This window comes from Trematosphaeria pertusa (genome assembly GCF_010094035.1).
Source record: "Trematosphaeria pertusa strain CBS 122368 unplaced genomic scaffold BU26scaffold_2, whole genome shotgun sequence".
Taxonomy (NCBI): Eukaryota; Fungi; Ascomycota; class Dothideomycetes; order Pleosporales; family Trematosphaeriaceae; genus Trematosphaeria; species Trematosphaeria pertusa.
The window spans coordinates 2640164-2664590 of NW_022987213.1; the positions used below are offsets into that span (position 1 = coordinate 2640164).

Below are 24427 nucleotides of genomic sequence, written 5' to 3' on the forward strand. Positions count from 1 at the left end.
CAGCATCTGGACAGAGACCAAATCGTCACCTCGCCCACTTGTGCTATCTGCTATAGTGCTGTAGAGCGCATGCTGATCTCAGCCCTGGAGAAAACGTTGGAACCACGTGGTGTGGAATGCGCTAGCCTGGCCTGAGATGGTTCCCCTCGACCCTGCATGCTGAGTTCGGCAACGCCCTATGTCAATTCCGAGAGAATATATCTTCTAAAGCTATGCGAATTCACTTGATTATCCTAACTCTCTGCGCATATTAGACCGGTCACCCATCCGGGAGTAGCCGATCAAGATGGTCAAAATTGAGACCTTTTCTGTGGAGGCGGTAAGTACATTCATCCGGGTTTCCCGTTCCGATGACTCTTTGCCGAAAGACCGCAACCTGACCTCGTGTAGTGGATGGACCAGCATGAGACGGGAAGCCAATTCAACATCGCTGAGACCTGCTGCGCATCGATCTCCATAGACCAACTCCGCGAACTCTCCGAAGACAAGGATCGACCAGTATTTGACACCTCAAGAACCCTCACATATGGCGCCATCAGAGGTTCCGATGCGCTGAGGAACAACCTTGCGCGACTGTACTCGGCAAAGTCGGCCAACCTACTCCCGCCCGAGAACATCATCACCACTCCTGGAGCGATCCAGGCCAATTACCTCTGCGCATATGCATTGGTCGGACCCGGCGATCACGTCGTATGCCATTACCCTACATGTATGTTCCCCTTCTGTAGCTGGAAGATGAGTGCTAACCACTCCTAGACCAATCCCTGTACGAAGTGCCCAAGCAACTAGGCGCAGAAGTCGACCTATGGAAGGCAAAACCGGAGAACAACTGGATACCGTCAATAGAGGATTTGAAGAACCTTATCAAGCCGAACACCAAGCTCCTCATCCTCAACAATCCCAACAATCCCACTGGAGCTATCCTCAAGAAATCGTTCCTGCAGCAGATCATCGATGTCGCCGCAGAGCACAATATCGCCATCCTCAGCGATGAGGTTTACCGCCCCATCTTCCATTCGATCAACCCCTTGGATCCGGAATTCCCGCCTTCGATCCTATCAATGGGCTACAAGAAAGTGATCGCGACTGGCTCCATGTCGAAAGCCTATGCCCTCGCTGGCATCCGCGTTGGTTGGATAGCATCTCGCGACCCCGAGATTATCGAGAAGATCGCCGAGGCGCGTCACTACACCACCATCTCTGTCAGTCAGCTGGATGAGCAAGTCGCTGCCTATGCGCTCGACCCGAATACAGTCCATAGTCTTCTTGCGCGAAACATACAGCTAGCGAAGACGAATCTAGCGCTACTGGAAAGATTCGTGCTGAAGAATGACGACGCTTGCGAATGGGTGAAACCGCTGGCAGGAACGACGGCATTCGTTAGGTTTCACCGCGATGGGAAAGCGGTGGATTCCGTGGACTTCTGCAAGAAGCTGTTAGAGAAGTCGGGCGTGCTGTTCGTGCCGGGAAGCGAGTGCTTTGGAGGGGAATACAAGGGCTATGTAAGGGTTGGCTTTGTCAATCATGTTGATATAGTGAAGGCGGGGATGGATGAGGTGACAAAATTCGTCAGGAGAAACCTGGATGATGTCAAGCTGGCTGAGTAGATGTACCATGTGAGCTCTATAAATTAGATAAGAAACTATCCACGTCTTCAAAGTACAGAATTCCCTCATTCTCCTTTTCCCTTGGCTAGTACGGCCAAGACTGATGCCGGGCTTAGTCATCACACCTGAAAGATCGTTGAGGTTGAGGCTCTTCCGTCCGGTTTCTAACAGCAAGGGCTGTGCGGTCTTGGACGACGACATGGCTGCCCGCCTGACGACACATGCGCAAATCTCCATAGAGAAATACTAACTACCCATCCATGCTAAACCGCGGTTCATCAAGCAGCTTCTGAACCGTTCCCCGCCCTTGTATCGCAAGACACGCGACAAGCTCCTCCTCTAGATGCTCTACGCGTCAAAGATGGCCAATTCATCGTCCCCGGGTTCCCCTACCAACGATTCCTCCTCCCCTCACCTACCAGACACGAAATCTCCACGCGCATCGACCGCCTCCCAGAAGCCCACGCCGAAATGGTACCACAAACTCTTTAAGAAAGGACAACGACCAGAGACAGAGCAGCCTGGCAAAGAGAAATGGCGCGACGCAAATCTTCCCGATGAAGAGCGATGGAAGGACTGGAAGAAGGCGCAAGACAGGGCGCAGAAGGCAGGGTAAATACGCCGCCGAGCCGGGAAGGTTTACGTGCTAACTGTTTGCATAGGTCGACAACGGGCTATCTGGGGCAGTTTTACAAGGCGAAGGGTGGTCGGTATTGGTAGATTGGCGGTTATGTGAGGGCTGGTAGATAAGTGCCCCAGGGGGATGGTGCGTGGGATTCTGTGAACCGGTCGGTACGATCTGATACTGAGCTCGTTATACCCCTTTGACCTAGTGTCTATTGCAGTTAGGATGCCCTCAGAACGGCAGGTCCCGTCGCGACAGCTTTTCGTCTGTTAGCTCAACTTGTCAAGGTTAACGTCCTGCGGTCCTGCCCCCGTCTATCGGAGCTACACGCGCTAAACGCCCTTATACAAATTCCGCCCTCCTCATCATAAGATAATTGAAAGCATCCGAGGAGCCCAATCCAATTTCTCCAAACAGCTCCCCCTTGCAGGCGTAGTTGGACGATCGCCCCTCAGCCCTTTCGGCATCCCGATCCCGAGGTAAGCCCCGCACCAGAGCTCCCAGCTCTCAGCTACCCCAAACGTCATCGCTTCCGCATCTCCAAATCCTCCCCGCAACAAGCCCACCTATCCACCGCGCAGAAACGTCTCATTCAGCTTGGCACGCCGCTAACGCCCGCATTGCGTCGAGAATACCCGTAGATTGGATTTGAGGGGCGCGTTCGTCTTGTGATATATAATTACGACATCTCCACCTTTGCGCCCATCATGCGATCTTTTGCAGCTGCCAGCAGGGCAATTGCACGACAACAGGGCTTTAAGAGTAGAATTCAGAGGAGTACGCTACCGGTTATTCTACAGAGAAGCTACACCATGGGTCATTCGGTGCCTCAGGTAAGTTTATAGACAATCGCGCGTCCGGGCTAGCAACGCTGGAGGAAACACATGTGGAATGCTGACTTGTGGTCTAGCTTAACGACAAGTCTCTCCTCAAAACTCAAGCATATGTGAACGGAGAATGGATCGGCGCAAAATCAGGCAAGACCTTCGAGGTCACAGGTACGGACGGACCAGCACATTCCTCATCAAGCACAGAGCTAACCTATCCTCTAGACCCAGCAAACGGCAAAGTGATTGGAACAATGCCTGAAATGGACCGCGCAGACACCGAAGCTGCCATCGAAGCCGCAGCCGCAGCCTTCCCCTCCTTCCGCAAGACCACAGGCCGCGAGCGCGCCCGCATGCTCCGGAAATGGTACCAACTTATGTTGGACAATGCCGACGACCTCGCGAAGTTGATAACGTGGGAGAATGGGAAGCCCCTGGCTGATGCGAAGGGCGAGGTTACCTATGCCGCGAACTTCTTTGAGTGGTTCTCTGAGGAAGCTCCGAGGGTGTATGGGAATACGATCCCAGCGAGCATTGCAGGGAATAGGGTGTTTACTATCAAGGAGCCGGTTGGAGTTTGTGGGTTGATCACACCGTGAGTAGCACGAAGGAGACCGGGTGTGATTTTTCATCCCCTAACCACGCGACATAGGTGGAACTTCCCCGCAGCAATGATCACCCGCAAGATCGGGCCAGCTCTCGCAGCCGGCTGCACCGTAGTCGCAAAATCCCCCGGCGAAACGCCATTCACAGCAGCCGCGCTCGCCGAGCTCGCGCACCGCGCCGGCATCCCCAAGGGCGTCGTCAACTTCATCACCGCTCTCAAAAACACCCCCGAAGTCGGCGAAGCCATCACCTCCTCCAGCACCGTCAAGAAAGTCTCCTTCACAGGCTCCACAGGTGTCGGCAAGCTCCTCATGAAGCAATCCGCCACCACGCTCAAGAAACTCTCCTTCGAGCTCGGCGGCAACGCGCCCTTCATCGTCTTCGACGACGCCGACCTCGACACCGCCGTTACGGGCGCCATCACATCGAAATTCCGCTCCTCGGGCCAGACGTGCGTCTGCGCCAACAGGATATTCGTGCAAAGCGGCATCTACGACGACTTCGCCACCAAGTTCGCCGAGAAGGTCAAGGGCTTCAAGGTCGGCGGCGGCTACGACGAAGGCGTGACGCACGGCCCGCTGATCCACGACCGCGCCGTCTCCAAGGTCGAAGCCCACGTGCAAGACGCCGTCAACCAGGGCGGCAAGGTCCTCATCGGCGGCCAGAAGCTGCCCGATCTCGGCGCCAACTTCTTCCAGCCCACCGTCATCCGCGACATGACGGCCGACATGCAGCTCGCGCACGAAGAAACATTCGGCCCCGTCGCCGGCCTGTTCAAATTCGACACCGAGGCCGATGTCGTCAAGCTGGCCAATGCGACGGAGGTAGGGCTCGCGGGGTACTTCTTCAGCCGGGATGTCCAGCGGTGTTACCGTGTGGCTGAGGCGCTGGAGGTGGGCATGGTGGGTGTTAACACGGGGTTGATTTCGGATCCTGCGGCGCCGTTTGGCGGGGTCAAGGAGAGCGGGTTTGGGCGCGAGGGCAGCTTGCTGGGTATTGAGGAGTATCTAACTACGAAGACGATCACGCTGGGTGGGATGGGTCAGCCGCTTCAGGGGGCGTAGTAAGTAAGTAAGTAGGTAGGAGGATGCAATGTACATGAAAATGATTCGATAAGGTACCTCAGGGGCCGAGAGAGTAATGGGGCACGTATGAGTTCTGCTGCACTGCTACCATCTCGAGCTCTCGCGCCGCAGCTCCCGACCATATGGTTTAGCAGGCTGGAGGAACGCAGCCAAGGGCCGTCGCAAAGCGATGAAAACCAAGCACGGCGTTCCTTGTAGATTTCGTTGTATTTCCATGCATCTACGATCGGCACTTCTACCTGATGGCAAACACAGCCGTATGAGAAACCCGAACTCCAGCACCCATATCCACCCCGGAATCTACATCATATTCTTCCATGCAGGCCCCTGTCAGCCCTCCCTAGAACATCGCGCCATGAGACGTCACAAACCCGTCTTCGATTCCAGCGCTGTCTGCCCTCTCCTCGGGAGTATTGAGCGAGAGCTGCAGTATATCAGCCGCGAGGCTAAAGCCGTTGATCAAATTGACGGGACGCCAGCCTTCCTTGTAGGGCAGCCGCTCCTGGGCTAGAACAATCCTGTCAGCACTGCTGCACGGAGGGCTGAGGAGGGTAGCTTTCTCATCCACATACCGAAGAAGATCTTGATGAACTCAATCGGCACAGTGTCAGTCTTTGGATCCCGCAAAAGCTCGCTGTAGATGGCAGATTCGCTGTACGAATTGAACCGATTCAACGCAGTGTAGGAGAACTTAGGATTTCGGCAGCGCTCCGTTTTGACGCGGCCCCTAGCGCTAGTCAGAAATCCCGCAGGATATACACATATAGAAGGGGGAGTAAGGGCCCACCATCGCGCCGCTGCCGCAAGCGGAATGCTGATCTGCTCCTTCCCTTTGAAGTACCCTAAGAACTCATGAAAGATCTTCGGGCAGAAGTTCTGCTTCTCGCCTCCAAGATTGTAGTCCCTGCGCGTGAGGGACGCATCGTGCTCGATAGCGTTGTGCTTGTTGAGGTCGTCGAGGGTGAAGACACCGCTCGCCGGGTCGGAGGAAGTGCGCAGACCGGCTGAGGCGACGATGGTAGCTACCTCGACGCTGAGGTTGAGAGCTTGGGGCAGCGCTTTTACTAGAAACGGCACGGTGAGGTTCTTGCCGTCGCGGGGGATGATGCCGTGGTTGGCGAGCGAGTTGAGCGCGGGGCACGGAGAGCGGAAATCGCCAGGGACGGGGGGATGCCAGTCGTCGAAGTTGACCTGGGCCGTAACGACCCCGGAGAGGACAAGGAAGGTGGACAGCAGCTTCATTTCTGAATGAGACCTAGGATCTATGGTCGAGTGGACGGAGAGGAGGGGGTTGTGGCCTGGGAATCAAGGTTCGATTGGAGGCGTCAAAGAAGCCGCACGGATGTGTATAGGTTGAGGTGCGCGCCCGGACGGTGAATGTGCTCTCTGCTCGACCTGAGATGTGAGGCCAGTGAAAGTGCTGCGGGAGACGCACCCTCACAGGACTGAAAGACCAGAGGGCGGATGATACTAGGGGAAGGATGAGGCATGACGTGCGACGTCACAAGGGGATATCTCGTCGTCCGTGGAGTCGATGTTGGGGAAGGTACGGATATGGTCGATGGTGCTGAGAGCAGAGGGAAGGAGCGGGCCACAACCATGAGCCCAAAAGAGCACCCAGGTCCAAGCCGCGCCATCTCCACCACAGGCGCTCAACGCCCTCGAACGCTCAATATTATCGACGAAATGTAGGGTATCAGTTACAATGGCATGTTGAAATATAGGCACGGCGTCGACCACAATGCGCTTTTCCAAGTCGAACTCGGAATGTAGGCGCGCAGCTGACCAGAAGCAGCTGACCATCCTTTCGACGGGTGTGGGAGTGTTCCGTCGGGGTCGCACCGAATTGATCAAAGCCACCGAGTCCATGCCCATGGCATATGACTGTGCGACCGGTAGGATTTTCGTCAAAAGCGCGTCTAGGTGTGTGTGTGACGAGGTTGGGGGCTGGTCGTCTTCAGCTGGGGGAGTCCCAGGTCATGACCTTCACCCCGGCCGTTGGTGTAATCCATTAACGTTCATAATGATCCCAAAGAGCCCAACTTCATGAACTAATTTTTTTCGCCTATGCGTGGGACGGTCGGGACCGAGGTCGAGGATTTTGGAGCCATCCGTGGGCTGGAACCGACCCGGGCAGAAGGTATTGGTCAATGGACATGTAGGGAGTCCCTAGAGATATCAGCTCACTTCTGTGATCTATTTCTCCTGTTGTTAGGTGCATGCTGCAGACGTTGGGTGGTAAAAGAGAAAATGGCCGCTTGGTAGCTCTTGGAATGGATTCTACTTCCTTCCTGCCCGATACCTTTGGGCAAACGAAGCGAAGCGTCCGTCAACACATTCGGATCACCGCGCTCCCACTGTACCTCTGGGAGAAAGGCCCTTAAATGGTGTGCCTGTCTCGCCGACATTGAAAGCGCGAACGTTGACAGTGAGCGACTGGGCTTTGAAAAAGAGCCGTCTGCACTTGAGCGGCATCAATTGAAATGCCGGCAGCGATGACTAGCGATGTGAGTGGGACAGCGGTCAGAGCAAGGGCAAAATCTTGATGGGAGTAGAAGTTCGCCACGGTGCTGGGAGGTCGGCACCCCCTCAATGTCTTAGTCCCCTCCAACGCTCGAGGGGGCAGTGCTGATGTGCAACCCGTTGCTGATCAGTTGATGCAATGTTTGTAGGAAGTTCGGAGGCTGGATAGCGAATGGCGCCGCTGATAGGACGAGGGAGTCATGCAAAAGACAAGTTGCTAGCTGAAGGCCAGAACGCCTCCTCTTGCCGCAGCGGAGGCAACTGTGGAAAAAGCAAGACTACCCGTGAACGGCAAGAGGGCGCGAATTATCTGCTTGTGGAAGTGTGAGATGCATTTGAAACGCCGAGTCTTCCCAACGCTGCCGATTGTGAGAGGGAACGCTTACGAATCAGTAAGCAGACCCCTCCCCCTCTCTTGTCATCGAGACCCCGCTGTCGGCGGGGACCTCCCAGGCATTCACTGCAAAGTCGGAATGGTATGGCCGAGTGACCTTGGAAGCCAGCGGAGCGGAATGTTGCTTTCGAAGTTGAGGCACGTTCAGATAGAGTTCGAGGGAAGGATTCCCCGGCGACAAGCATGGGATACCTCCGCTCCCAAGCGCCCCAAGTGTGATAACAAGAGACATCACTTCACGGTACGAGGCTGGACAAAGCGTTCGTCAGCCTCGGGGCTCTGAGCTGCCGATCTTACGCCCATTATACGCTTCGAGTAGACCGCCAAGCTGGCACTCGAAAGGCGGGGATCCACCACGTACAGCTCAACACTTCCCCGCCGACAATCATGTTGGCCCATCATGAGATGTGTTTGAGGTTGAGACACGAGCTGCTATGTAAAGCAGCACCTGAGGCTTCAGGCCATGGTCGGGAGATCTGGAACATCTGCAGGTGCTTGCCATCGGCGAATCGAGAGCAATTGGCTCACGCTCGGCGAGGCCTCGTAATGTAAACAAGTTTTCTCCGGGCGCTGATTTGCGTGTGACTCGGCTCCACCTGGGAAAACGAGGTGGGCCGGCCAAAAGCGGCCACGAGGCGGATGCTTCCGGCTGCACGTTGACGAGGCTGAAGAAAGAAGAAAAGCGGCGGACTCGAGAGACGCGCAGATGCCGCACATGACTCTGCCATCTATGAGAAACGGCAGGGCGATGTGCGGCGGTGATGCGACCTGGAGATGGTGCTGTTGTTTCGAAGCTCGAAATAGACGAAAACTAGCGTCTGGAAATAGAGGAGGATGACCAAGCGCGTCACCACACGATGCGCTCGCCAACCAGGAAGCCTCGCGCTCTTGGAGTTGCCATTGTGTGCATCTGCGGAATGATCCGATACAGGGTTGTGCGGGACGTTCGTTTCTTTTTTATTTATCGAACCAAACCGGCCGAGGGGCGTCGCAGCTGTGCGCGTCGTCCTGCCTGATTGGCGTCCTCGAATGGAGGACCTTCAGGCTGAGGCTGAAGATCCAATGGGCGATCAGCTCACTGCTTCAGGCGGTGGCTGCAGCTCAAATCGCCCACTCAGATGGCCAAAGCGAGGCTGACGCCGGGCTGAACTCAGCCTCGTGCGCAACCTCCACCCAAACCAGCGAAAATCGGGATATCAGGCAGCTGTCCCCGCCGTGCCCTGATCGCCCTCAGGAACGCTCCTAAAGACCGGACACCCTGCCAGTGCCCTCATTTTCATCTAATTCCTCGTCGTTATTCGCCGCGACCATTCGTTGGAGGCCGGAATAGTCGCCCCACCGAAAAGAGAACATCAACTTCCGAATACGTCCGGGCGAGCAGTCAGAGTACTCCAGTTCTTACAGCCTTGCTCAATCGCCCCAAGCCTCGGATGCCTCCAGCAAGACGTAAAGTCAGGATGAAAGAGGAAGCGCCTACCAGCACCTCTGCTGGAACGCAGACCAGCGATCCGATCGAGCCAGCGCCGCCCAAGGAAACCGTTGTGACGGCGCCGACAGTTGACACCCCGACGACATCGCCGACGTTCCAGGCGCCGGGTAAGACCCCGCCGCGAAGAGTATTGCGACTGAAATGCCCAACTTGCAATGACTATCCCGACGGCTTCCGCAGCGAGCATGAACTCAGACGTCATACGAACAGAGTCCACAGGAAGACGCGCAAAGTCTGGGTGACCATCGACACCTCTCCCGACAAAAGCTTCCTTGCGAACTGCAAGGCCTGCCAGACCGGAAAGAGGTATAACGAGTGCTATAACGCTGCAAGCCACCTGCGGCGCATGCACTTCCACCCCCATAAGCGTGGTGAGCGGAAGATGAGTGCCGCTGAAGCGCGACGAGGCGGAAAGCCTGGTGATCTGGATCCCCCGATGGAAGTGTTAAAGGCGAACTGGTTACGGGAGGTAGAAGAAGTCGTCGGTGAGGAGGAGGAATCTGCGGCTGAAAGAACCAGCACGTCTGCGACCCAGCTGCAACCACAGCCTGCGGTCAGCCAACCCGAAGGAAAAGCGCCACCAACGCCGACAACGCCGTCTACGCGATCAATGGCAATTGATAGCATCGTCGACAAGGTCGATGCATCATAGAGATTGACGGCCCGTTGCAAAGCGCATCGCCGAGTCTCGAGAGATCCGACGGCAGGCCAGGACGAAGAGGAGGAGCCCACGAGCAAGATGCATGCGCGATACCGTCACCTTCCAAGGTGCTAAGCGGTGGTTTCCTGCATGCCCGCTTCTGCGTACCGGGTCCGCTATCCTTCCTAGGCGGGAGAGACAAGGAGAGATTTCCATAACAAATCTATTAGAGGTGTAGACTGGGCTGGGCACAGATGAAGGCCCTACACTGCGGCCAGTGCCCAGCAGGTTTTGGAAAAGGCGTCTTCATGTTGTTTGCGTTGTAGCAGGAGTTCTGGGCATAAACGGAGGATCCATGGATGCGTTGGTTGAGGGACGCGTGAATGACCGGATGAAAAGCTTGCCTTCTCTTTTACTAAATGGCACGGTTCGTATGAGCATAGAACCTTTTGTGCTCGGTGTTTATCGAGCATATCGTGCATGCTCCGAAACTCGTATCATGTCGTCATCGGGTACCATCGCGTTGCAGCGCGAGTGAGATGCCAAGTCCCGTGATCTGGCTGCTGGTGTTTTGCGCCGAAGACCCTCCGTATTGCTGCAGGGAGCTCGGCGGCTCAAAAGCTAGGAGAAGAGGATGGCCGTTGGAGAATGAGGGTGAGAAAATGCACCCCGCCGCATGAAGTGAGGTGTAATTAAAGGCGCCTCGGGCTCTGGACGACGTGTCGATCCTCCTCGCGAGGGTTGGATGTACGTCTGTGCGCCTTCATGTGCTTTCTGCAGTGCGAATCCTTCGAAGCCACCAAACCACCACCCCAAACAATTCAGTACGTTTCATATTCTGCCTTCGATTTTGTTTCAGAGGGGCGCTGACACTTCTCGGTAACATAGAGTCTCTCTACCTTTTTGCCGACGCTACCGGCCCTCTGCTCGACTCGGCTCCCGCACATGCTTGAGATGTACGCGCAACACCTACGGTGACGTCCTTCGCCCAAAACCTCAGCATATACGATGGCGACATCGCCTCTACCGCCGTTACCCACCGAGCGATACCTACTTCGACCGTCGAAACGAGGGAGATATCGGACACATCAGGAATAAGAGGTCCGGGAAACGGCGTCTTCTGGAGAGAGCTGGGAGCGTTCGGCCAACGATGGCTCACTATGTGCGCATGTCGAGGAATTTTGTCAATCTCGGCAGGCTCTACAGCGTACCGCCGTGGGGTCCGCTGCCACAACCCGTCGCAAACAATGTCAAAAACTTTGTAAACCTTGGCAACCTCTACGTATCGCCCCGGAGCAAGACTCCCTACGGATGGGGCTATTTCGAGGATGGCTCCGTATTCATCAATCCTGGCAAGTACCTCGAGCATGACCGTTTCGAAGCAGAAATGAAACTGCTTCAACATTTTGTGCGCGGCCCGTCTCCGAGCATCGAGCGGATTAGAAGAAAAGACCCGAGCAGGAGTCGGCTCATTGTCATTGCGTGAGTCCTGTCGAGGTAGTCCGCTTTGAGCTTATGGCTAATACACTCGCACTAGAAAACCTCGGCCGTCTCCGAGATCGTATAACATTCTGGCCCGCAACGCTTGTGATGGGCAAAGAGTCGTGGTAGAGAAAGAGCCTTTCGAGAGAGTGGACTTCGAATTAGATGAATCTGGCTCATACCCGGTGTCTGCACAGTTCTCGAGCGTTCCGAAAGGACTAAGTTATGCGCATAGGGAAGACATCAAAACCGCCTTAATAACGTTTCGAGGGACTCTAGTCGAGAATGTCCTCCAGCCCAACGTGCGCTTAGGCAACGGCCTCACGCTATCCACATCCACGAGGCTTCGTCGCACGCAGATTCCCGAGCCCGATACTGGACCGCAGAAAGCCCGCGACCGACACGTCCCCAGGCTGAAGGGAGCATCACGCAGAGACAAGCTTCAACCGCCAAAACAGAGTTCAGTGAGAATATGGAATGAGGAGCGATCTCGGAGGAACATGCTTCCCGTCAGCCAGACCGTCGGACCGCTTACCAACGAAAGGATACACATCGAGCGGGAGGCTCTGCTCAACCAGAGGGAGCAACAGCTACTCCATTTTCAGCAGCAACTCCTCATGGCCTCCATGGAAGCTTTACGAACGCCACCGTCTCCAATACGGCAGAGGAGATCGTTTCCTCGAAGCAAACGGACATTTCCCCCTGCTCAGCAGAAAGCGACCGAAGCTGACCGTCTGGAACAAGCCGACGCAGAATTAAAGGCCGACCGCAAGGCCGCGGAGATTGAAGCAAAGGAGCGAGAGCTACTACAAAGAGAGGAGATCCTGAAGTGGAAGCATAGGAGCTTCGTCTTACAGCAGGAGCTAGCCCAGGCAGCCGGAAGCGCTGAACTCTCCGCGCTATCTGATTCTACAAAAGATATAGCAGCGTCGAGCTCATTCACAGGGGTGAATCCGGTTACTGCTTCGCCGGAAGCCGCCAACACGAATCCACCTCAGGAAGACGGTTGGCAGGACCCATTTGCCGCATTTGATCCGGCTCCCCCAGACTCGCTCTCAAAATTGAGAAGTCGGATTAGGCTTCCTTCCAAACGCTCGATAAAGGGACGGCACTGAGACATCTACGGCTCTCCCCTCGAAGGTGCACCGCCAATCCACATCTCACCGTCAATGCACCAGTCCGAACGCATTGCAATCGCCTTCATGCAACCTTTGTATATTTATCGTATGACCATTAGGACTTGATACCCAGGTTTGTAACATATGTAACACTGTACATATATCGATCCAGCATATTCGCAGATCACCTACGACTTTGAATTCGGAGCTCTCTCCTCGTTAGTGTTGTAGATACCCCATTCCCGACCAGGATGCCCTGGCTCCGTATCTTAGACACAGAATCAATATTTCTACTCCACCCCAAGTCTTCAGTTTTGGGGATGTGCTCACCAGGGCGTCCAGACACTCGCCTTAACAAAGATGTACTGAATTTCATTCGGGTATATCGACAGGAAGTAACCGCGCATCCCATACAAAGCACACCATCCCGGGACCTTGGTATCTGGGACGAAGAAGCAAGCCCGCAAACGGATGCAACCGGAAACAAGGCGGGGGAAGTTGGTATCGTACATGAACCGGTTCGCCATTAGACCAAGGGTTCCCCGGTATCTTGGTGCACAAAGAAGCATACAAAGAAAGCAAATTCCCCACCATCGCGGTATCGAAGATTATCGTCTCCCTCATCTCACCCCGAGCCAAACCAGCAGCATCGGCATCTACAATGCATAAAGGCCGTTACATTCAAATACTCCTCTACAAATGCATCTACGCTACGCGGCGATCACCTCGAATGCGTACTGAAGCCGCTTTGGCTCGGGTTTCTCGATACTAACCTGCCCGGAATGATGGGGCTACTGCTTTCGCTGGCGGATTCCACCTGGATGTTTGTCTCAGTAGTTATGCCGATGACGTTGGGTCCGGGCTTCATTATCGAGTCCTGAGATCCCGTCGGACTTGTTTCGCGGAGAGTATCCTCAAGTCCCCTTCCACGGGCGCCTTTGCGGCCTCGCGAGTGGTCGACGATGCGCGACATGCGGTTGCTGCCTCCGACGATCGTTACCGTGCGTGCAGTCCCGACTTCTTTGTTCATCGACTGCAGCCCGAAGTGGGTGTCGTCTCCTGGACGGGAGGCGTTCATTGATATGGCGGTTACAGTTCGATTGTAGTGGTGGCTGGAGATGTCGCCGCCGATGAATACGCGACGGGTTAGTGTGTAGAGGACAGCGTCAATCCAGCCGCAGGACGCCAAAAAGGCTCCAGCGATGCAGAAGAAGATGTCGGGCATGTCGACACCAGCCATTGTAATCATTCGACCCAGGGCAATCGGGAACGTGAGGATGACGTACGCCGCCGGGTACAAGACCATGAATCTGGTGGCTCGCGAGAGCTTGCTCGTGTCGTTGTGCATGATGTTTCGGATGCTCTTTCGCAGGTAGAAGAAAACGTGGGCGTAGATGGCAATGGTGCCGAATTCGACGATGAAGATCCAGAGGTAGTGAAGCCACAGGCGTTCGGCCTCGAAATCAACGGAAACCCAGCACTGGCTACCCGTTAGCGCCAACATCTTCATTTGCTTGGAATCGTACTCACCCATCCTCCAGCTCGCGCAAAGTAATGGTCTCCATGCATCGCCGGTCCAAGAATAGTCAGGAGCAACGCCAGGCCCCAAATCAACAGGATCGACGCGACGAACCACTTGTACGGCATCCTAACTCCCTTCACAACGCCAAACCACGTATGTATCGCAATGGCCAGCACGAAGAACCCGCTCGCCACATCGCCGATATGCAAGAACCAGCCTTGGACGAAGCACGCGGCCGTAGGCGCAAGGATCTTGTCCAGCCTCAACCAGTGGAACGAGATCGTGAAGGCGATGGACTGCTGCAGATCCGCCAGCAGCAGGTTGTAGATGAGGAGGACATATTGATTGTATCCGACGTACTCCTTGTAGTGCTTGCGCCAGGATATTAAGCGGTATGTGATGAAGCAGATGAGCGCCGAAACTGATATCAGCGACATCATGGCGAAGAGCGCTACGGGGATAAGGCCAGTTTTGAACACCGGGGTGAGGGGATCCAGGCTATTGGGGTAGGGGAAATAGCGCTTTGCGAGGACGGATCTGGCTTCGAGGGAAGCCATTTCGAAGGGAGCCATCTTGACCATTGGGTCGTGTGTCGTTTCAATTCGACTCGGATGGATGAAGGAGGTTAGAAAGGTGAGGTAGCCGGCCGTTTTCAGTGCCTTTCAAGACACCATGATGGTACTGAGCAGGGCAAATCGACTTTAACGCAGTAGCTTCCAAGGGCTGTCACGGGCGCTCCTCGCTATTGTCCAATATCTCGATGTTCGGCGGGGGAGGATCGAATTCTCTATCGATTACCAGAAGAGGCAACGATATGCTTATGGACAAAGGTTTCGCAATCAACGGTGGCTGAACGAGGGATCAAAGAAGGTGCGGCTCCCACGGGACAGGCGTCGCTCACGGACGTAATGCGCCCCTTGATGTGTGATGGCTGGCTGGGTACTTATCGATTATGCGACCGAACGCTCAAAGAACAGACGACAGCAAAAAGGAAAGCAGAAAAATTAGGAGAACGAGCAGAATCCTGGGGCATAGCGAGAACGCCATCTTAAGTTGACAGGAGTCGTGCAAACTCAATCGTCCATTGCGGAATAGACCCGTCCGCATGCAAGTATCGACGGCAGCTAAGCATCTGCAACTCCACCCCACCACAGACGCTAATTGTGAAAGAATCGGCTTGGGTAAAAGTGAGGGCCTCGCGTCTGGGTGCCCCCTGCTGCCAATCGCTGTATTGACGGTTGGTTGGAGGTGGCCGGATGGCGCACTCGTCAACGGATGAAGGGATTGGCGGGCTTGGGTAGGGAGTAGGGAACCAGTCAAGGAACGGTAGGCATGGCCGCGGCTTCAAAACGCTGGTCGCATGGAAGGAAGGCTTGCGGCGATTGTGCCACTTGTGCCACCCCGCGGGGCGTTCTGCGACTCTGCTGTCGTGTGATGAGTTTCACCGACGGGCAAGGGCCGGGGCTCCCGCCACCACGTGGCCATCGACGTCCTTTGTCTGTCAGCAATACGTACGGTTATGTAGGCCTGTGCGAGAAGCAGGCGAGTTTGTTCGCCGCAAAGCTGCATGATCGTTTCCTTTGTGCTTTCTTCCTAATATTGTTTGCCGCACGCTGCTAGACAACCCGGCGTTTTATCAGAGTTTCTATTGATCGTTATCCTGTCTCTCTTCTTTTGCCCTACTCCAGCGTATTGGAGACGATCAGTGGGGGCCCATGACTCGGGGAAGCGAATTCGGATTCCCCTTTGACGCAACAAGCTGCGGAGACGCTACCTGTTCTTGGCTCTGATCCGGGGTAATAGTCTGGATTTTCAGGGGGCGCTCGCCCAAGCGTCGTTACGAACGTTGCTCGCTCGGCGGCACCATGGCGCAAATCTTGGGAATAATCTGGGCCGCTGTCAAGCACGGTATCTCCGCGCCCGCGGCCGCCCATGAGCTCACATCCTGTTCGCCCTAGAAGCGGCACAGAAATTGGAAAGAAGACGCCGTGGCCTCCGGCATTAACGCTCGTGTTATCGAGGGGGACGACGGCGCCTCGTCCTTTGTCGTGTCTTTTCTTCCAATGAAGAGCCTTGGAGCGCTTACCGACCCGCAATGACCGGGATCCCGCATACCTGCCCTGCATTCATCAGCCGGGCAAGAAACGTGCGAGGAGTCCAGCAGCTTGTGAAGGATTCATATGCAGTTGACGAGGGCGGCGGTGAGCAGAAGAACGAACGATAACGAACGAGCTCCATGCGCCAACCAACAACCTACTGTGTACATACGATGGCTGCATTAAGCATGTTCCTCCCACTCGCCACGTGCAGCATGATGTTTGCCTGGTCGCTGAAACAGATGGTGGTCAAGTACAGTACCTGTCAGCACTTGCCGTCAGAACCGTCGCGCCCGAGCTGCGTGCATCTGCCAGCCATGCCCGCTCCCCTTACCACGGTTGAAGGCCGCATTGACAGGACCCTTGCCGAGCAGCACAACTCAAAATTGCCGGGCGTATCATCTTGGGACCGGCTTCATAATTGAAATCCTGGGTCGGTAGCTGATGGGACGTCATTGCAATTTAATCCACCTGCAAGTCCATACGCCCGGCATTCGTCTCTTCACGGTGAGGACTTCAATTCTCCTCGTTCGAGTTGAGATGGAAAAGACGGGGCAAAATACGAGCCCGCGATGCGACGGCCCGGATGAATACCTTCCAGAAGCCCTGAAGCGGCGTGTTAGTGAGGCACAGTACGTATCCTGTTCGTGTACCTGTACCCCGCAGACCGTCCAGACCACCGACGAGGGGAGGGCCGGCGCAGCTCCCCCATTCGCCTTAGCCGCATCATGCACTTCTTGTCACCCGTGGACCGTCTTGTGGGCCCGTTGGGCCGATTGACGTTTTCTCCCCCAAACCGGATATATCGCTTCCGTTATAGGAGGTCCTTTTGCTCATCCCTAGTTCTCTAGGTGCAAAGAAGGGCCGAACTGGTACCTGGGTAGCTACAGTACTGGTAGTATCAACGGGCCTGAAAGATACATCGACGCGGACGGAACAATGCCGGCAGATAGGTAGTTACGTATAAGGCATTGCTGATTCCCGGTACGTACCGTTCTTCTCACCGTTCGCAAAGCTTGCCAGGTGCATTACCCGACCAATTCCAAGTCTCCTCGTTATCCGTCAGGTAGGATTAAAGTTTGCGCCTGTTTTGACAGCCACCAGGCAAGTTTGACACCTGCCACTCTCGTGATACCCGCTCCCCTCAAATAACCCACAAAGCTTGTCTTTACGACAGTGGAACCACGCGCTTTTTGCCCAGGTGCTAAGCGCCCCAGCAGCAAGGACAAGACCCACCGGAACCAGCGCAAGCTACTTCGCCATCGAATATACGAGCTCGCCATCGTTGCTATCAGTCTCCAAGGCCGTTCGATTCATGTACCCCAGAGTCTACTGAGTGGAGCTGCCCCAGGTCTGAATGCCGAGCGTCATGGCATACATGCAACCGACTCCGTACTCGTCTACCTCGGTACCAAGTCTACACAGGTATCTCCACGGCTTGGCTTGCTGGCCTGATGCTCAGGTTCCCATTATCTCTGCTGTTGCGGGGCCGCGGACGACGGCGCTGCGCCCGAGTCGTTGGATCGCCGACCTGCTCCGTGGCAATGGACTGAGGGTTCGCCGAGTGTTTGATCGTTGGCGATGCGCAGCAGATCCGCAATGCCTTTAATGTGCTCACGTGGTACTGTATGCTTTGTACAAAGGGTATGGCTCCACCCCTCAAGTCTGAGACGAAGACAAGTACGTCACCGCTGATACGGGAATTCCAATTATACCCTCCACCAAGACCTCATATTGCGCGGACAATGGAATCTCTCACACACAGTCTCTTCCTTGGACATGCCACGGAGGGGCCACCATGAGCGAGACTCGCAACGAACGAGATATACGCAATGAAACCAACAAGCTTTCGGCGTGAACAGCGCGGTGATACGTGTTCTACTCCATGACCACCGTAACTTCCCAATTCTATCTCTGATGAGTACGCTCGGTCAGTCTCTTCCTCCATATATTGAACGGTTCGCTCTGCCGCCGATAGTGAATAGCAGTTGGCATTCCAAGAACGTGCTTGTGGACGCTTAAAGATGCTCACCTTCCGGTGGTGTGCAACGCCTTCGGAACGGATACTGGAGTCGGCGCAAAGGTACCAGGATCACCGCAAAGAAACGTTCTCTTAAGCCACAGGCTGTTAATGAGAACGCTGGGATGGGTAGACAGGAATGAGAAAGTCAGAGTAAGAACTACGTGCACAAGGATGGGATTGGAGGATGAGGTATCATTGGCATGGAGGGTAACTCTTAGCCATATCGGCACGCCGTTTTATCTGCAATACGAATGCCATGACATCGCTGCTTCCATATGCTAGAGAAAGCGCAGACCAGAGAGAATATTTGTGAGAACCGTCATAACCACGCCGTTGACCTTTCCATATCCCATTTTGCCGCCCACGAAAAGCCACCTTCCCCCGCTTAGATCGTTGTCTCGTACGGCACAGGCGTGATGCTCTCAGGCTTGTTGCCCTTGAGGCTGACGGTTCGTGCTTCCCTGGGCATGGCGGGCTCGCGCTTCAAGTGGATGTGGATACCCTCGGTCTTGGCCTTCTTTCGCTTCTCAACATTCTCCTTGACGCGCCTCACAAAGTCTTCTCGGGATCGGGAGTGTCGGACGTGCTCGATGCGAACGTTGACGCGCTTCTCGATGTATCGGTTGCCGACCTGCTTGTAGCTGTGCGGTGTTAGACTGGCAACTCGAGCGAGAGTGCGCCAAATAAAACATACAGAATGACGCCGACAGCAGACTTGGTCACGTTGTAGACGACGCCGGTCTTGCCGTGGTAGACCTTGTAGGGCATACCCTTCTGCACGGCACCTGCGCGATCGTAAGTTCGCTATCCGCTAAAACCAGCTTCCACCGATTTCCGTACCATTGGCCACAACGTCCACAATGTCACCAACCCTGTAGTGCTGGAGGTAGGTCGAGAGCGGAATCTGGAATCATATTCGTATCAACACTGTCGATTGTGATCTGTCGGAAAACTCACTGCACCGCGTTGCTTGAAGCCCCTCGAGAACCTACGTGACGTTAGCCCGTGGTAGCCGTGGAGGAATTTCATTGTTGAGAACGTACGCATAGCGCGTGCCAGCACGGAGACCGGCCGAATGACCCATGGCGAGTGTTGTTGGACGTGTACGATGTTCGAGGTGTTGATGAGGTCGCCGACAGAATTGCGATGTGTGGATGTTGCGCCGTTAAGCGAGACTAGCGCGCCAAGGCCACAAACACCGCACCACCAAAAGCTCTTCTCCGACTCTCTCCTGCAAAAGCATCGACAACCACCATGGCGCCTCCCCGCAGCTACTCGAAGACGTACAGTAAGTCTACATATACGAACATTTCCCATCATCTGCATGCGCAGACTAACGCTGTCTAGGCGTCCCCCGTCGTCCTTTCGAGTCCGCTCGTCTCGTACGTACTTTGCCCAAGGCCAATTGACGCGAGCGTGCTCCGTCTATGTCTGGGACATTAGTTAACGACAGGAGTAGGACGCCGAGCTTAAGCTCGTCGGCGAGTATGGTCTGCGCAACAAGCGCGAGGTCTGGCGAGTCCAATTGACTCTGTCCAAGATCCGTAGAGCTGCCCGGTAAGTTTAGTTTGTATCCTCTGAGGCCCTAAGATCATGAGCGGGCTAACAGAAGGCAGTTCCCTCTTGACCCTCGACGAGAAGGATCCAAAGCGGCTGTTTGAGGGCAACGCCCTCATTCGACGTCTCGTTCGTGTCGGTGTGCTCGACGAGTCCCGCATGAAGCTCGATTACGTGTTGGCTCTCAAGATCGAAGACTTCTTGGAGCGCCGTCTCCAGACCTGCGTCTACAAGCTCGGTCTCGCCAAGTCCATCCACCACGCTCGTGTCCTCATCCGCCAGCGACATATCCGGTGAGCATTCATCGGCCATTTATTGCTAGGTGGAATGTGACTAACACGCTGTGACAGCGTCGGCAAGCAGATCGTCAACGTCCCCTCCTTCATGGTCCGCCTCGACTCCCAGAAGCACATCGATTTCGCCCTGACCTCGCCGTTCGGTGGTGGCCGCCCTGGTCGTGTGAGGAGGAAGAAGGCCAAGGCTGCCGAGAAGGGTGGTGATGAGGACGGCGGCGATGAGGATGAGGAGTAGATGCCACATCGGGTCAGACAATCTGGCATGGATGATCGGCGTTGGTGATGACGGGATGATGCTTCAAGGTGAACATTTTGTCTCCGGCTGCGACATATCCAGGTCGGGTTCGGTTGGTGGGTGGTCTGCATGATCTGCATGTAGTCCCTCACCTCAAAAATATATCCAGTGCCATGAAATTCACGCCCAATCATCTCTGCTTGTATCATTATCTCTACCTGGCCGCGCCATGCACAACCTCCGTACCTAGCGTGACCGTCACGATCAAGTTCGACAGTGCCCCATAGAGCGGCGTACACATGGTCAGGAATCATGCCTTACCTCAGGATCCGGCCCCTTAGTAGCCACTGAACTATGTCGACATTAAGATCTAGCGTACGTTATGGTGAAATGAAATGGTACCGCCATTGACAATGTGCATAGGCGCCATTAGCACTCTCTGTATTATACTTCAAGTATGAATCTAATTCTACCCCGGCTCGCAGACTTTCATAGCTCAAGGCGAAGTTTAAAATCTTTTACGGGTTCGCCTAAGCTCTAGGGCCGAGTCCTGAAGAAAAGAGGTACTTCCAGTGCTTTTCTCCCCACCAAACTGAAACGCCAGAGTCATAGCTCTACTCTACAATGGTGTGTCCTAATAGTCTATTATAGATTCAAAAAGGCTGCCTGGAGACAGTGCCGTCATCTTCGACTCAGAATGAGAAAGAGTGTAGTTTTGTCGCCGGCTATGATTGGCTAACTAGCCGAGATGCCAAGATCCACAGAACTTTGAGGACTTCCACCGCCGCCTCCTCTCCCCTCACTTTTGAACCTCCCGCGTCCTCGATCCTTCAGCCCATTGATACCTACTGCACGTCGCAAATACCGAATCAAGCCCTTACCATAATCGATCAAGATGGTGAGTGTCACTTTACTGGGAACCTGGAGCTGCAGGACGACAAGTTTCGTGCGCGGAGACACGACAGTCGATATTTGCCACAAAATCTTGAAATCGCGCTCTTGTAGAGCTCCTATTGCCCATTATAGCTTCGATTCGGGACTTTGGCTGACCTTTTACACAGGTTCTCGCAGTTGATCTCCTCAACCCCACCCCGGCCGCGTACGTCTCCATCCCGAATATATCTCCTGTACATCGAACTAATTGTCGGATATAGTGAGGCCAAGAAACACAAGCTTAAGCAGCTCGTTCCCGCTCCGAGGTCGTTCTTCATGGGTTAGTCGATTCTGCATGAGGATCTGATTTTGTGTCAGCCGGACTAATTCGACCGCAGATGTCAAATGCCCCGGTTGCTTCACCATCACCACCGTCTTCTCGCACGCAAACACCGTCGTTGTCTGCCAGGGCTGCTCGCAAGTTCTGTAAGTGAAGGAACATTGGTACTGTGGGCAAGGCAGAGCTAATGGAGTTATAGGTGCCAGCCGACTGGTGGAAAGGCGCGGTTGACCGAGGGTTGCTCTTTCCGACGGAAGTAAACAACCACCGGCGATGCGGAAGTGGATTGACGGTTTACGACAATGATTGATGAGACAGGGTTGTAGATCTCATTGGTACCGATCGGCTCGACCGCAGGATAGAAGAGGGATCTTTCGACTCGGGTCAAGGCAAAAACAAAACGGGAGTTCCGGATATCTAGTGTTGATCTCGACAACCTTTCTGAGCCTGTTTCCTTTGTTCGGCATGCGTTTTCACAATTTCATGTACTTGCCTATGGGAGGCGAGATAGCATTTCAGAGCTCTAGGTCAGTCGTCCAGGAGCGAGGACCGGCTTGCGTATCGATGATACCCCCTCCTGCAACGGTCCTTCATAAAATCGAACTATTCAGTTCCAGACACTCGCTCCAATTGAACCATCCCATCTTATGCTGATCGCGAACTGCTCGGAACGGTTCTTACATTGAGCCTCAAAGCCCAGGCGGCAATGCGACTGGAATTATGACATCTGCACAACGCTTTACCAAGTGCAGCAGGAGCCCTGAATGTAGGCTTGGCTGCGTCTCTGCTAACTGCCAATGGTGAACCACCCACTGAGCTCGACGTTGATTGATTGACCTGCATGTCCCGCCTGACAAGCAAAGAATTGTTTCGCCGACCGCCGACGAAACAAAATGGACAGCACCAGGGTATAAACAAACAGACCAGCACCTCGAAAAGGCGTTGTTTTAGTCGGAGGCAGCACGATCCTCCTGCAAGAACTATTGAAACTGTCGCACGAGGAGGAATCGGGACCCTCTTTCGCAGCCCCACGACGTCATTGCTCGCGCCGTGCCGCGGCCCCAGAAAAACCGTCAAGCACCAGCTAGCCAGCCCCATAAAAACAAAATGGCTCCAGATACTAAAGAACCCACCGAATCCGAGGTCCTTATCCGCGATTTCCTGGCCGCCAACCCGTCGCTGGACTCTGAGCTCGGACAGATCGAGGCCATGACCGACAGGTATACGAATGAAGAGTGGGCGAAGCAGATTGCGGAGACGCAGAGGAAGGTGCTGAAGGAAGTGGAGGAGGGCGGGAAGGCCCGGAGGTATGAGGTTCCACGGACGGGGAGTAGGGAATTTGCGAAGATGGTGGATCATACGGTTTTAAAGTTGGATGCGAAGGAGGGCATGATTGATGCGCTTTGCTCTGAGGCGAGGACGGAGGGGTTTAAGGTGGGTAGTTCATGTTCTGGTCCATTGGTGCAAAGGGTCCGATTGTTATATTGGTGTCCTTCAGGGTCGATTTGCTATGTCCCTTCTTTCTTTGATGTGCTGCCTGCGCATTCCATATACATTCTGATAGAGCTGATACTGACATTTCGCAGAGCGTATGCGTCCGCCTCAACTGGGTCCAACGCTGCGTCTCCAACCTCAAAGGCTCCGACGTCGTCGTAGCCTGCGTCGTCGGCTTCCACGAAGGCACCCAAGACACCTACGAGAAGCTGCGCGAAGCCCGCGCCGCCGTCGCAGCCGGCGCCAGCGAACTCGACGTCGTCCTCAACCACAGCATCCTCACGCGGGTGCATTACCGCAACTCTTCTCCCCCTCCAACAGCAAGCTCCAGAGACTCCACCACGGACTCCGTGACCGCCGCGAACACGGCCGCGAACACGCGGCCGAGAAACGGAACTACCGCAACAGAAGGCCCGTACTCCGTCCCCGGCTCCCTGTCGACATCTAGTTCTGCCCACGGAGGAGACGACGAAATCCCCGACTACAGCGCCATCTACACCGAGCTCGCCAGCATCCGCTCCCTCTGCCCCTCGCCCACCGTTCTAAAACTCATCCTCGAAACCAGCCAGCTGAACCCCGCGCAAATCCTCGCGGCCTCCCACCTCGCCGCCGCCGCAAACTTCGACTTCATCAAGACCTCCACGGGGTTCAACGGCCCCGGCGCCAAGCTGCCAGACGTGCAGCTCATGGTCGCCGCGTGCGAGTACCTTTCCACAAAGACGCCGAGCAACGGGGGCAGTCCGGTGCGAGGCGGCGGGCGGAAGATGCAGGTCAAGGCCAGTGGCGGGATCAGGGATCTGGAGAGTGCGAGAAAGATGCTGGAGGCGGGGGCGACGCGGTTAGGGACGAGCAGTGGCGTGTGGATTATGCAGGAGGGGCGGAGGGTGGTGGAGAGTGAGAAGAAGGGGGTTGGGAAGGACGGGAGGCCCGAGGGAGTGACGAGATTATATACGGATGATTCTGTGGGTGGGTATTGAGCGGTGCTAGCGAAGAGAGATGGGGGTTGGGGATTGGTGCACCAGGTATGCATAATCGGTTGCATTGGGGGGGAGCTGCTGGTAAGGAGATACCACATGCCTTATCGAGGCACTGTCATGGAGGAACCGTAACGTGTGCATGATTTCCAAGGCAGCGAACAATATGAACAGAGAGACGCTATGGTTTTTCTCTAATACGCACTAAGCCTGGGCACCACTCAGCTGCCTCAAGCCCGCTCATCTTAACTAGCATCGACTGAAAACTAAAAATCAACTGAAGTAACCTCTTTATAGAGCTTATCCAACCAGGACATGGTAATAAAAAATGGCGGGGGAAAAATCTCTATGCACAGTGAAAAAAGTAAAGTAAAGTGAGGCCAAAGCCATGTAGTTCATGTACTCAAGACCTTCGCAAATGGCGAAAGAAAAGCAAGCAATGTCCACCGTACAGCAAGAAAGCACCGTCCGCAAGATCGAAGATATTGTGGTCGAAATGCCTTTGACAAATGCAAAAAGTGGAGGACGCAGCGCTATCCAAACCGCCTTTTCTAACCAGAAAGAAAGGAAGACTCGACATTGAAGTACAGGGAGGGGTAGAAGGAAGGGTATAGGTGGGGT

General features: G+C 54.9%; 14 protein-coding genes across 14 annotated transcripts; 9 read left to right on the plus strand and 5 right to left on the minus strand.

The window, feature by feature from the left end:
- Position 1: 1 nt before the first annotated feature.
- On the plus strand, positions 2–1779 carry BU26DRAFT_148687 (PLP-dependent transferase). The gene is made up of 3 exons (XM_033819938.1): positions 2–319; positions 391–709; positions 757–1779. The coding sequence occupies exons 1-3, from the start codon at positions 287–289 to the stop codon at positions 1605–1607; spliced, it is 1203 nt and encodes a 400-aa protein (XP_033689975.1). The 5' UTR covers positions 2–286; the 3' UTR covers positions 1608–1779.
- Positions 1780–1968: 189 nt separating this feature from the next.
- BU26DRAFT_559614 (uncharacterized protein) lies at positions 1969–2327 on the plus strand (the record flags this gene model as incomplete). The annotated part of the gene is made up of 2 exons (XM_033832720.1): positions 1969–2219; positions 2270–2327. 2 exons carry the CDS (start codon positions 1969–1971, stop codon positions 2325–2327), a joined length of 309 nt encoding a protein of 102 aa, XP_033689976.1.
- A 717-nt stretch (positions 2328–3044) lies between these two features.
- Positions 3045–4877, plus strand: BU26DRAFT_600576 (succinic semialdehyde dehydrogenase; the record flags this gene model as incomplete). Its single annotated transcript, XM_033835181.1, has 4 exons — positions 3045–3065; positions 3143–3230; positions 3285–3654; positions 3712–4877. 4 exons carry the CDS (start codon positions 3045–3047, stop codon positions 4727–4729), a joined length of 1497 nt encoding a protein of 498 aa, XP_033689977.1. The 3' UTR covers positions 4730–4877.
- A 213-nt stretch (positions 4878–5090) lies between these two features.
- On the minus strand, positions 5091–5992 carry BU26DRAFT_416822 (Cloroperoxidase; the record flags this gene model as incomplete). The annotated part of the gene is made up of 3 exons (XM_033823178.1): positions 5091–5257; positions 5323–5477; positions 5538–5992. The coding sequence occupies 3 exons, from the start codon at positions 5990–5992 to the stop codon at positions 5091–5093; spliced, it is 777 nt and encodes a 258-aa protein (XP_033689978.1).
- Positions 5993–7072: 1080 nt separating this feature from the next.
- On the minus strand, positions 7073–7987 carry BU26DRAFT_148828 (uncharacterized protein). The gene is made up of 2 exons (XM_033819941.1): positions 7660–7987; positions 7073–7249 (listed from the first exon to the last, which is right to left on the minus strand). The coding sequence occupies exons 1-2, from the start codon at positions 7850–7852 to the stop codon at positions 7131–7133; spliced, it is 312 nt and encodes a 103-aa protein (XP_033689979.1). The 5' UTR covers positions 7853–7987; the 3' UTR covers positions 7073–7130.
- A 685-nt stretch (positions 7988–8672) lies between these two features.
- Positions 8673–10272, plus strand: BU26DRAFT_514800 (uncharacterized protein). Its single transcript, XM_033827917.1, has one exon. It carries the CDS (start codon positions 9125–9127, stop codon positions 9806–9808), a length of 684 nt encoding a protein of 227 aa, XP_033689980.1. The 5' UTR covers positions 8673–9124; the 3' UTR covers positions 9809–10272.
- A 674-nt stretch (positions 10273–10946) lies between these two features.
- Positions 10947–12393, plus strand: BU26DRAFT_527868 (uncharacterized protein; the record flags this gene model as incomplete). Its single annotated transcript, XM_033830810.1, has 2 exons — positions 10947–11278; positions 11334–12393. 2 exons carry the CDS (start codon positions 10947–10949, stop codon positions 12391–12393), a joined length of 1392 nt encoding a protein of 463 aa, XP_033689981.1.
- A 127-nt stretch (positions 12394–12520) lies between these two features.
- Positions 12521–13022, plus strand: BU26DRAFT_148743 (uncharacterized protein). The gene has a single exon (XM_033819939.1). It carries the CDS (start codon positions 12648–12650, stop codon positions 12924–12926), a length of 279 nt encoding a protein of 92 aa, XP_033689982.1. The 5' UTR covers positions 12521–12647; the 3' UTR covers positions 12927–13022.
- Positions 13022–14874, minus strand: BU26DRAFT_148811 (uncharacterized protein). The gene is made up of 2 exons (XM_033819940.1): positions 13927–14874; positions 13022–13876 (listed from the first exon to the last, which is right to left on the minus strand). The coding sequence occupies exons 1-2, from the start codon at positions 14497–14499 to the stop codon at positions 13118–13120; spliced, it is 1332 nt and encodes a 443-aa protein (XP_033689983.1). The 5' UTR covers positions 14500–14874; the 3' UTR covers positions 13022–13117.
- Positions 14875–15567: 693 nt separating this feature from the next.
- On the minus strand, positions 15568–16231 carry BU26DRAFT_583658 (uncharacterized protein; the record flags this gene model as incomplete). The annotated part of the gene is made up of 2 exons (XM_033834570.1): positions 15568–16033; positions 16176–16231. The coding sequence occupies 2 exons, from the start codon at positions 16229–16231 to the stop codon at positions 15598–15600; spliced, it is 492 nt and encodes a 163-aa protein (XP_033689984.1). The 3' UTR covers positions 15568–15597.
- A 1958-nt stretch (positions 16232–18189) lies between these two features.
- On the minus strand, positions 18190–19165 carry BU26DRAFT_537539 (uncharacterized protein). The gene is made up of 5 exons (XM_033831417.1): positions 19081–19165; positions 18995–19025; positions 18878–18941; positions 18732–18822; positions 18190–18678 (listed from the first exon to the last, which is right to left on the minus strand). Exons 1-5 carry the CDS (start codon positions 19119–19121, stop codon positions 18423–18425), a joined length of 483 nt encoding a protein of 160 aa, XP_033689985.1. The 5' UTR covers positions 19122–19165; the 3' UTR covers positions 18190–18422.
- A 111-nt stretch (positions 19166–19276) lies between these two features.
- BU26DRAFT_475563 (40S ribosomal protein S9) lies at positions 19277–20294 on the plus strand. Its single transcript, XM_033825538.1, has 5 exons — positions 19277–19325; positions 19385–19419; positions 19497–19594; positions 19654–19887; positions 19945–20294. Exons 1-5 carry the CDS (start codon positions 19292–19294, stop codon positions 20123–20125), a joined length of 582 nt encoding a protein of 193 aa, XP_033689986.1. The 5' UTR covers positions 19277–19291; the 3' UTR covers positions 20126–20294.
- A 682-nt stretch (positions 20295–20976) lies between these two features.
- BU26DRAFT_514806 (uncharacterized protein) lies at positions 20977–21734 on the plus strand. Its single transcript, XM_033827918.1, has 5 exons — positions 20977–21023; positions 21187–21224; positions 21280–21338; positions 21397–21484; positions 21538–21734. Exons 1-5 carry the CDS (start codon positions 21021–21023, stop codon positions 21596–21598), a joined length of 249 nt encoding a protein of 82 aa, XP_033689987.1. The 5' UTR covers positions 20977–21020; the 3' UTR covers positions 21599–21734.
- Positions 21735–22227: 493 nt separating this feature from the next.
- On the plus strand, positions 22228–24137 carry BU26DRAFT_475571 (aldolase). Its single transcript, XM_033825539.1, has 2 exons — positions 22228–22772; positions 22925–24137. The coding sequence occupies exons 1-2, from the start codon at positions 22446–22448 to the stop codon at positions 23807–23809; spliced, it is 1212 nt and encodes a 403-aa protein (XP_033689988.1). The 5' UTR covers positions 22228–22445; the 3' UTR covers positions 23810–24137.
- Positions 24138–24427: the final 290 nt, after the last annotated feature.

What these genes read in the sequence shown, in the direction of transcription:
- BU26DRAFT_514800 (XM_033827917.1), top strand. Translation starts at nt 9,125, where the DNA reads ATGAAAGAGGAAGCGCCTACCAGCACCTCTGCTGGAACGCAGACCAGC.
- BU26DRAFT_475563 (XM_033825538.1), top strand. Translation starts at nt 19,292, where the DNA reads ATGGCGCCTCCCCGCAGCTACTCGAAGACGTACA. An exon ending in CTTTCGAGTCCGCTCGTCTC is followed by an intron (nt 19,420 to 19,496) that starts GTACGTACTTTG and finishes CGACAGGAGTAG; the next exon opens with GACGCCGAGCTTAAGCTCGT. An exon ending in ATCCGCCAGCGACATATCCG is followed by an intron (nt 19,888 to 19,944) that starts GTGAGCATTCAT and finishes ACGCTGTGACAG; the next exon opens with CGTCGGCAAGCAGATCGTCA.
- BU26DRAFT_148811 (XM_033819940.1), bottom strand. Translation starts at nt 14,499, where the DNA reads ATGGTCAAGATGGCTCCCTTCGAAATGGCTTCCCTCGAAGCCAGATCC. An exon ending in TTGCGCGAGCTGGAGGATGG is followed by an intron (nt 13,877 to 13,926) that starts GTGAGTACGATT and finishes ACGGGTAGCCAG; the next exon opens with TGCTGGGTTTCCGTTGATTT.
- BU26DRAFT_148743 (XM_033819939.1), top strand. Translation starts at nt 12,648, where the DNA reads ATGCCCTGGCTCCGTATCTTAGACACAGAATCAATATTTCTACTCCAC.
- BU26DRAFT_475571 (XM_033825539.1), top strand. Translation starts at nt 22,446, where the DNA reads ATGGCTCCAGATACTAAAGAACCCACCGAATCCGAGGTCCTTATCCGC. An exon ending in CGAGGACGGAGGGGTTTAAG is followed by an intron (nt 22,773 to 22,924) that starts GTGGGTAGTTCA and finishes GACATTTCGCAG; the next exon opens with AGCGTATGCGTCCGCCTCAA.
- BU26DRAFT_514806 (XM_033827918.1), top strand. An exon ending in TCCGAGGTCGTTCTTCATGG is followed by an intron (nt 21,339 to 21,396) that starts GTTAGTCGATTC and finishes ATTCGACCGCAG; the next exon opens with ATGTCAAATGCCCCGGTTGC. An exon ending in CAGGGCTGCTCGCAAGTTCT is followed by an intron (nt 21,485 to 21,537) that starts GTAAGTGAAGGA and finishes ATGGAGTTATAG; the next exon opens with GTGCCAGCCGACTGGTGGAA.
- BU26DRAFT_148687 (XM_033819938.1), top strand. Translation starts at nt 287, where the DNA reads ATGGTCAAAATTGAGACCTTTTCTGTGGAGGCG. An exon ending in AGACCTTTTCTGTGGAGGCG is followed by an intron (nt 320 to 390) that starts GTAAGTACATTC and finishes GACCTCGTGTAG; the next exon opens with TGGATGGACCAGCATGAGAC. An exon ending in CGTATGCCATTACCCTACAT is followed by an intron (nt 710 to 756) that starts GTATGTTCCCCT and finishes AACCACTCCTAG; the next exon opens with ACCAATCCCTGTACGAAGTG.
- BU26DRAFT_537539 (XM_033831417.1), bottom strand. Translation starts at nt 19,121, where the DNA reads ATGGGTCATTCGGCCGGTCTCCGTGCTGGCACGCGCTATGC. An exon ending in GCTTCAAGCAACGCGGTGCA is followed by an intron (nt 18,942 to 18,994) that starts GTGAGTTTTCCG and finishes ATATGATTCCAG; the next exon opens with ATTCCGCTCTCGACCTACCT. An exon ending in TCTGCTGTCGGCGTCATTCT is followed by an intron (nt 18,679 to 18,731) that starts GTATGTTTTATT and finishes AACACCGCACAG; the next exon opens with CTACAAGCAGGTCGGCAACC.
- BU26DRAFT_148828 (XM_033819941.1), bottom strand. Translation starts at nt 7,852, where the DNA reads ATGCTTGTCGCCGGGGAATCCTTCCCTCGAACTCTATCTGAACGTGCC. An exon ending in AGGGGTCTGCTTACTGATTC is followed by an intron (nt 7,250 to 7,659) that starts GTAAGCGTTCCC and finishes TCACATCGCTAG; the next exon opens with TCATCGCTGCCGGCATTTCA.